This window comes from Cryptomeria japonica, chromosome 2 (assembly GCF_030272615.1).
Source record: "Cryptomeria japonica chromosome 2, Sugi_1.0, whole genome shotgun sequence".
NCBI classification, from domain to species: Eukaryota; Viridiplantae; Streptophyta; class Pinopsida; order Cupressales; family Cupressaceae; genus Cryptomeria; species Cryptomeria japonica.
Genome location: NC_081406.1, coordinates 677,967,258 through 677,977,314, shown reverse-complemented (window position 1 = coordinate 677,977,314; position 10,057 = coordinate 677,967,258). Strand labels below are relative to the sequence as shown.

The following is a 10,057-nucleotide window of genomic DNA, read 5'->3' as shown; positions in this document are numbered from 1 at the left end:
AATAAAAAATATTGTTATTATAATGTCATAATATATTATGAAGTGTTTTGGATGAGCCAATGAAGGGAAATGGAACATCCCAGAAAGCCATATGAGATCAGTATGCTCTACAGTATCATGTGGTTTATTTAAAACAAATTACAACATGTTGATACAAGCACATACTATTATGTCATAAAAGCGGAAACAAACATAGTTGATTTCCCACGATTAAAACCTTAGAGGAAAGTGATTGCAATTTAAAAATCTAGGAAAATTTTAGTAGCATTGCGGCATACAAATTTCATACATCATAATCATGAAAAAAGAAGAACGAGACAGAAGAGAGAACACAAATATACATGGGGAAAACTCTTTCGGTTAAAAAACCCCTCTCTCCAAAACATCGAGCCAATGTATTATTGAGCAACAAGTTACAATACATTTACAGGCTCTAAGCCTTTACATGGAGGTTTACATCTTGTTCCATCCTAGAGAAAAATAGGTAGTGTAACCCTTGTAATAATGAACTCCTCTCCTCTCTTAAATCGGCTAAGACATCAACATATAAATAGAGCTCAACACAAAGAGGTAGGTGCCCATGGTTTTGAAAACCATCTTCAACACCTAAGAGGTAAGTTATGCCATAAACAATATCTTGCTAATCCCATGACACATTACTCATAGCAACTTCCAAGGCAACAACACCTATCTCATCCATAACAATCATCTTGCTAAGTACAATGTAAGTACAACATAGAAATTACTATGACCAAGAATAGGCACCTTCCTTACCTCACACCAATTGTCAAAAGTGAACTCCACCATAAATGCCAATAGCTAAAATACAACTCCAATACATAATAGAAGCTGAAAACCATGACTCATAGGAAATTACCAAATCGATTTCCACTCCAACATAGCATCTTCCAAGTGGGTACCAACTTCCTAGAAAATAAGGAATATGCCATTTCACAACCTGCCATGTAGGATGCCACCTCACCAGGAGTTCCCACAAATTGAATGACAACTTAGGAAGTTTATATCTTAGAATAAATCAATTAGGCAACAATTAAGTAATTTGGCATGTTAGGACTCTAAGGTTGAGACACCTTAATCCCAACAACCAACACATCATGACATATTCTTTGAGAAGCCAATGGTAGATTCTATAATTATTAATTTCTTTGACAAGCCAATAGTAGATTCTATAAGTGTTAATTTTAATGTATTTTGCCTCATGTAGAACATAAGAATGCCTCCAACTAATGTTAATTTTAGTGTATATATATACATATTAGATAAAAGATGCTAAGCACTTGTAATTATGATAAAGTAAAAGATTTTATGCATTAGAACTGTCCTCATAGTACAAATACAAAATACCAAACATACTTTTCGTGCAAAATGTGGAATCTGGACAAGCAATGATTCGACAATGAACAACAACACCACCTAGGAAGGGTGAACAATACACTGACAACATAAAAGTGCATGAAGTAGTGAATGAGAAACTTGTAGCTTTTCAACCAACTTGAAAATAGTTTTGAGAATTTACATCTCCATTGTAAAGTCTCTTTGGAAGGCCTATATTATGATATTTTTTTGTATTAAGTAATAGAATCACAAAGCTCATTTTTTGCTCATTTGAGCATCCACGTTACATGAGACAAATACAACCAATGGAAGACCAAGAGTCACAACTTAGAATTATACACAAAGGTGTCCCTCATGGGAGTTGAACTTGAGTCTCCACATTGAGAACTCAATGCTTTAACCAACTAAGCTCAACCCCTTGGACTATATTATGATATTTGATAATTTTGACTATTGTTAATATATATTTTTATTATTTTTGAAAATTGTTAGTCTTTTATTTTAGTAAGGATGTTGATGTTTTCAAATGTATTCATGAGAATGGTTGAATATGTCTTTTAAATAACGTGAACAACAAAAACTATGATATTCTTTAATATATATCATTTATCATGATTTTTTATTTCATCAAAATATTATTTTCAATTTTTTTTGGTTAATTTACAAATTTTCAAAATTTGAAATTAATAGGAAAAATAACAATCAATCATAAGTAATAGGCAAGAAAAACTAAAATTAACTTCTAATTTTCAAGAGTACTTAGCAAGAAAAGATAAACCTAGGTTCTAATGTTGAGTAGTTCATTAAAAATCATGGGTGGGAAAAATTTAAGGAAAATTGGGGGAGTGGTGGCATCACCACCTACCCGAGTGACATGTAGAGTAGCTACACCTAGCAATATGCAAAGAAAATACAAGTTGTCTATTGTCAAGGTTAATGTGTTAGATGTGCTAGATGTTGTAGGAAGATAGACATGTTGTAAGACCAATTTGCTCCCAGTGACATGTAGAGTAGCTACACCTAGCAATATGCAAAGAAAATACAAGTTGTCTATTGTCAAGGTTAATGCGTTAGATGTGTTAGATGTTGTACGAAGATAGACATGTTGTAAGACCAATTTGCTCCCTCTTTTGAGTCCCCATTTCTAGTGCACTTGTATTATTTTCAATCTGTTATGGTAAACCCTTTTGGTTCATTTCTTTGGACTTCAAAGATTGCACAACACATACAAATTGGATTTGTTGAAGAGGCTTTAGAAACTGCCAAACCAATATAATTAGTAGGTGTAAAGCCAAATTTTATGATCTTTTCTAGCATTCTCTTGACTTGTGTTGGGACAAGAGGTTTGGATCAAGGTATGGACATCCACCAAAGCATAATCTAAGAGAATTTTTTGTTAGACATCACAATAGGTTTTATTTTAAATGCATTAATTTTGTGGTTAATTTTCAATTTATTTAAATATCTAAAAGAAAATGGTAATTAATAATTATATTAAATAAATTTAAATTATTTAATAAATATTAAAAAGTGGAGAGAAACAAATGATTTTGGAAGAAAATGAAATTAATTTGAAATGAGTGATAAATGAAATTAAATAAATTTAAAAATTTATTTAATTAAAATAATATCATTATTCGATTAAATAATTTAAAGAAATTAATTAATTGTGGGACTTATAGTAGAAATTAAATTTAATTAAACAATTAAAGATCATTTAATTAAATTTAATAATCGCAATTAATTAAATAATAAGATTATTTAATTAATATTAGAGAGAGAATGTTTCATAATGAATTGATTGTGAAATTAGAGGAATAAAGGTCAATTTGGAAGAATGAAGACAAAACAATTAAATAATTGAGATTATTTAATTATCAAGGAGAACAAAACTTAATAGAATTGGCGTTGCAAAGCGTGGGACAATTTTACGTGTCTACAATACTTTTCAACTATTTAAATCCCTTGCTTCTCATTCAATCATGTGCTTCTTCTAACAAGTAATGTTCAACACTATATTTGTAACACTAAGTGACTTGACCATTGCATACCTACTTTAAGCTTAAATAATTTTAGTTAATAAAAATTATTGTAGCACCATTGTTGGGGACAATTCATCTTGCTTCCACAACTCCTCCTTTCAAAGGAAACACTAGTAATTGATTTATTAAAAAATCGATCATCATTTCCATTTAAGAATACATGTCAAACTTCAAAAAAATCTAGCCTCACAAAATTATAAAGAACTTAAAATGATTTTGTAGGCACCAACCCACAATAATTACAACCCAAGAAGGAGACACCAATCCCCAGTCAAATTTGCAAGCACTAACCTATAGGAGATGCCAATCACCTAATCCAAATAACTGAGCATCAACACAGATTATGAGGCACAAACCTCAATTACAAACAAGATATAGGAAATACAAAAGATATGTCATGTGGAGGTCTTCCAAACTCAACTTTAATTATTTGTATGATTTGACCTGCTTCAAAACAATCTCACAGTGTGTACAAGATATGCATCTTAGTTCACACACTTCATTACACCTACACTTCTTTTTATTGAGTATACAATTTGCACAACATCTACCTCTACAACCACACATTGGAATGAAACTGATTGACATTATATATGCATTACAATATTATTTATGCCTTCATGTCGACCTATAAGTTATTTACAATGTCCTTAAGTTGGCCAAAAGTACATTCCTTAAACCAAACACGTTACACTAGGATAAGATCATGCTTCGTGTTCCCCATATTGAACTCAACTGGTCTCAAACTACCTTCACATGGTTCCTCTAGTTGGCACAAATTACCTTCCTCTAGCACATTCACTAGAACCTTCTACAAAGTTAATGAACTAACATTGACATGAACATTCATTCATCTCTAATTTTCTAAATATAGGAGCCATACCTTTGAAACTCTAGAGTACTTACTAGTCTTTGTGTATAGCCTACCTTATCTTTGAAACCACTATCCAGAATACTTCACTATCATAAAATGCAACATCGTAAACATCGATAGTACAACTGGATACACATACAATCTGTGGACAATAGATTGTAGAAACTCAATGCAAACACTTCCAATCCATTGTAGATACATTACACATATAGGAACCATGTGTTGGTGTTGAAAATAAGCCATGCCTGGACTAATGATGGACTTGTCTAAGAGGGGTCAGTAGCTCAGTGGTAGAGCACTCCAACAACATATGGAAGGTCCTAGGTTCGAGTCCCAACTAGTCCATTTGTCAACATGGTATCAGAGCCAAGTCCAGGCTAGGAGCCCCAAGCACACGAGAGGTGTGGCTTAAGGGGGGGTGTTGGTGTTGGAAATAAGCCACACTAAGAGGGGCTAGTAGCTCAATGATAGAGCACTCCAACAACATATGGAAGGTCCTAGGTTCGAGTCCTAGCTGGTCCATGTCTCAACACCATGGACATGGACAAAGTTATATCTTGATATCTAAGATACTAGAGGTTCACTAAATCATACTTATATTTCAAGTGATTGACCATATCGATAATTTGTTTGAGACACACAAAAATTAGATCCGTTCATGAATCTTTCATTACAAAATGAAAAATTTCAAATTAAATTATAATTAAAAATACTAATTTTTAATATAAAATTGATAATAATTTTATTTTTTTTAATAGATCAAACGTCAAAAATAGATTAAAATAAGATAATTATTTATCACTTCTAATAGAAATAAAATATTTAATTAGACCATACCTTTCAACTATTTAAATCCCTTGCTTCCCGTTCAATCATGTGCTTCCTCTAACAATCTATATCTGTAACGCTCAGTGAGTTGACCATTACATATCTACTTTAAGCTTAATAAAAATTATTATGCAGGCACCATTGCTGGGGACGGTTCATCTCACTTCCACAGCTCCTCCTTGCAAAGGAAACACCAGTAACTGAATTCTTTAAAAAATCCTCCATCATTGCCATTTAAGAACAAAAGTCAAACCTTAAACAAATCCAGCACTTCCTTTTAGAAAATTTGACTGTCAAAAATCTCCCACACATGGCCTCTCCAATATAATATTAAGATCCAGTAGTTTCTTTACGAGAAATCATAATCAAGAAACACGTGATCATCATTGCCTTAAATTTGCATTTAGAACTAAACCCACCTTATATCTCAATCAATTCATTCAAACCCACTTGAATTCCAGAAGAAAATATGCAAAAATCTTGTATCTGCATGGAATCTGGTTTGAAACAAGTGGAGTCTAAACACATGGTTATGTTTAAGCCTGAAACAAAATCTCACTTTGATTCAGGATGTTATTATTTTAATGGTGTAAAGAGAATCCCACGCACTCCTCCTCCTAGACGGATGGAGGGGCGCCATAGCCGGCGAGTCTGAAGCATACAGCTCATACCCATTAATGTTTTCATTTTTCTCTTTCTCTTCATCTTCAAAAACGCTGCACGAGTGTTTGATTGCAGATTTAGAGTGGAGAAATCAAGAAATACAATTGTTTCTCAAGTTTAATTGTGGGGTTACAGTGCTGTTAGTTATATGGGGAAAGAGTAACAAATGGGCGATGGCCTCTGCATTTGCCTTCCATTGAATTCAGGTACACGGAATTTCATTCACCCACATTCTTGATCTGCACATTAGTCGAAGCGCCAATCTTCTTTTTAATTTGTCCCCATGTGAAAATTCCATGCCTGCCTTGCCTTTCAAGTTAAGTGCAGTAAAACTTTATCTCAGATGAGCAAATCTAATATAGAAATTAAGTCTGAGGAGCGATTCAGATTTTATGTCTACAGTACAACTTGTCTTTTTTCCTGATACGGTGCAGATTTGTAGGAGGATAAAAGTCATTTGTTGTCTTTTGACTCCTAGATTTTTGTAATTCCTAAGCGATCGATGCGAATACAAGGAATGCTTGCGTTCTCTTAAATTTGTCTCTGTGTCAGAAAAAGGAAAACTGCATTAAGTGCTTTTCATTTCACCCCAAGTCCTAAATTGTCTGTGTGAAGAAAGGAAAGGCCTAAATTTATTGTGATTAACAATGGTGGATTGACTGTCACTCGATCACTTTTTTTTTCAGGTTGCATTGTAACTTGAAGACGACTGCAACATTTCACAATAACAGACTGTAAATCAGGAAACTTCCAATTGGGATTTTCCTGTTTTGGTTAGTGCTTCACATTAAGATGAGTCCAGAGAACTGGCAAATCAAGCCTGTCTCAGCATTACATACAGCACATATGATATCAGAATATTCTGGGATGGCTCTCAACAACCTGGTGATGCAATCAGATTCTGCTTTTAGTGGGAATTCCATTGTTGCGGGTATCAGATCAGATTTCAATGGTGCAGCTGGCTCCAACTATTTGTCCACCTTGATATCTAATATACATTCTGCAGACCCTACACAGAAGCAGGATATGCAACATCTAGCCAATCCATATCTGCAACATCATGATAATAATTATAGTTCCAATCAAGTGTTCCACATAGATTCCTCTGAGCAATCCCAGGGATCAGTAGACTGCTTTTCTAATTCCCAAATTTATCCCTTTGATGGCCCACTGTTCCAGAGCTTGATCTGCAGCAATGGCGAAGCTTTAGAGCTAAGTAGTCCTTCACAGTCAACCGGGCTAGTAAATATGAAAGATGCAGCAGGAGTAGAAGCACAGTTGAAGACTCCAGTGGATCATATGCCAAGGCATCTGTACAACTATTCTGATGATTTTGCATGTGAGAACATGTTAGCTCAAGACCCAGGCATGGCAATCGGATTCAATTCTCAGAATGTACTTGCTTGGCCATCTCAGTCTTCCATTAATACAGATGAGAAAAGTTGTGGCCAAATTCATTATACAAACAGCTCTGTTCCAAACCAACAACTGCAATTGCCCCTCAAGCGCTCTTGCACGGTAAGTCCTGTCCTCTCACTATTCATCGTACTTCAAATCTTCTATCGTATCGATCGATCCAATGGGCAGTCCTGTGACATAGCCTGCTAGTTTTATACTTGAAGTTCATAACATTTTTCAATTTTGTTTTCAAAAATTAAACTTTATGAACTGATTTGCAGATAAATATAGAAGATGACATCCAACCCTGCACTAAAAAAATGATTTCTTGGTCTTCTCCGGGCAGCTCATGTAATTCAGTGCAATCCAAGTCTCCTAAACTGAAGTCGGCCCGAGCCAGGCAGGGTAGTGCAATGGATCCTCAAAGTGTGGCTGCTAGAGTAAGCTCCTCAACTCAAACAATTTAATTTTTTATTGAAAAAACAAAAAAATGTCTCAAATTCTATAAAACCAAGTGTCTGATATGAATCACAATTCATAATTTATGCTCATGATGATGGATAGATCATGTGCTGAGTCATATATTGACGATAGATTATGGGAAGTGATTCAAATGTCGATTGAAAAATATATACACACTTCTTATCAAAAGTTTGTATCTATTATTCATGAACTTTACCATCAAATAGATTATGGGTTTATGATATGAAACATCAAAGTTTCAGTTTAACAGGTTTTTTTTTCAATTCTCATTCCAGTCTTATTCACTGTGAAAACCTAAAACATCTAAATGATGTAACAAGCTAAACAGTGCAATAAAGTTCTATGCTATTCCCATGCTTCGATTTACAATTATCATGAAATCTGTGTCATGTCACATCAACTCATTCATATTATGGCTTTGATTTCAGCTTAGAAGAGAGCGTATCAGTGAAAGGCTCAAGATTTTGCAGGACCTTGTACCAAACGGATCTAAGGTATTTTTAACTAGAACACTATAGATAAAAAAGATTTGATGCTGTCGCAGTTCATAATGATGAGAAGTAGCCATAAATTTCCAGTCCATCTCAAAAATAAACCATCTAACAGGATCCAAACCTGAATGATTTTATTCTTTCACCTATAATTATTACCGAAAATCTTGTTCAAACGTTAATTGTGACCCCATCTGCAATCTGCTACAATGTTTCTGTAACGCTCATAATCTTGTGAATATTGCTTTTTGCAGTTTGATTTGGTTACCATGTTGGAGAAAGCCATCAATTACGTAAAGTTTTTGCAGCTTCAAGTCAAGGTACGTTCTTGGCAATTATTCTTAAAATAGAAACCTTTAACAGATCAGTATCAAGTACTTCCAGTTTCTCCAATCCACAGTATTAATAAAGCAACTTTTGGAAATTTTGTTAAGAAGCTTTCAAAAACTGTATGACTGTTGAGCCATTTAATATTTAATTAGAGTGACAGTTATGTATAGACTATCATGGAGATGAAGATGAATAAAAACAATCCATTCTAAGTAAGGAGGGAAAAATAAATCATATAAAAATGTGTATCTTTCCATTTCAATCATTTAGGGGAAGAATATCAGCAGTCGTTATAGCTAACTTTGCACACCCACGGTTTTTAAATGGTACATCGATTTGGATGATTTTTTTAAGGTTGATTATTATTGTGGCTTCTGGGTAGTAATGATACACGTTGTGGGATCCATTATCACACAACGGTCAAAAAGTGGTCATTTCAAATTGTTGCCTGATACCTACTGAAAAATAACTGTGCACTACAACCACCTAAAAAATGGCTAATACTTATGCACAAATGCCTCAGCAGTCGTACACTATGGATACCAATAAAGCTGCAAAACTTCTCCAATTAAAGTCCAAAAATTCTAACTATGGTATAAAGTAGGCGGCTATTGGTAAATTATGTGAATTTTATTAATGGACTTTTAGTTATCACATTTTTGGTTTCTTTAAAGTTATTAATTGAAAGATTGGATGATCAAAGAATGAACGCAATTGAAACATGAGTGATAACTTCAATACTCTTCCTGTATTATTGTTCGAATATTTATCAATTCGAAATGTTGATTTCTCTTAGCTCTTTTCGAAGCAATGCTATTCTCTCACCACAATAATTACTATGTTAAGAGCATGTCATGAGATGTGAACTTAATATACAGAGACATATAAGATGAATTCAATTTGCTGATTCATTTTTCTGATTTGCAGGTGCTTACAACAGATGAATACTGGCCAAAGAAGGATAACAGTACAGCTGCTATAGTTAAAATGCAAGATGTGATTCAAGAAATTGCTTCAACAAGGTCATTAGCAGAGATAGAGGGCATGATCTCCATGGAGAAGAAAAATAAAAACTTGGAGACCAATTAGCCTCAAAAGATCATGTGTGCAGCATAAAAACACTAATGATTACTGAATTCAGCTACACATTTCAAAAGGTGGTCATCCATGCAGTGATAGAAGAGAATATATATATAAACTAAGCCTATCAAAGAATCTGCCCAATCCACCACACCCCAAACTCAACATTGCCCTCAGCTGCTGCTTGTAAAAGCAATTCTGATACAGCTACTTGTCTAAAAATCGACATTTGCTGCCCAGATTTTGAATATAAGAACTTCCAAAAATTTTGAATAATTTTTGTGGGTCTTTACAAGATTCTTAATAAGAAACAGTTTGAATAGCCCGAGTTGTTTGTTAATTTACATAAATTAACCAACAACTCACAGACTATTTACTAATCAGATCGAGAAAAAAATCCAAAATTTTATGTTGAGAATAATCTGACATAAATTGGACTGAAAATAAGATATGAATGCATGAGTTGTAACTACTGACACGCCCTGTTGTATCGTTTTGGGGGAGCAACTTCT

General features: G+C 33.9%; 1 protein-coding gene across 1 annotated transcript; it reads left to right on the top strand.

Moving 5' to 3' along the window:
* The first annotated feature begins 6,347 nt into the window (after nt 1–6,347).
* Nucleotides 6,348–9,742, top strand: LOC131036883 (transcription factor bHLH129). The gene is made up of 5 exons (XM_057968896.2): nt 6,348–7,281; nt 7,443–7,601; nt 8,073–8,138; nt 8,390–8,455; nt 9,393–9,742. The coding sequence occupies exons 1-5, from the start codon at nt 6,556–6,558 to the stop codon at nt 9,552–9,554; spliced, it is 1,179 nt and encodes a 392-aa protein (XP_057824879.2). The 5' UTR covers nt 6,348–6,555; the 3' UTR covers nt 9,555–9,742.
* Nucleotides 9,743–10,057: the final 315 nt, after the last annotated feature.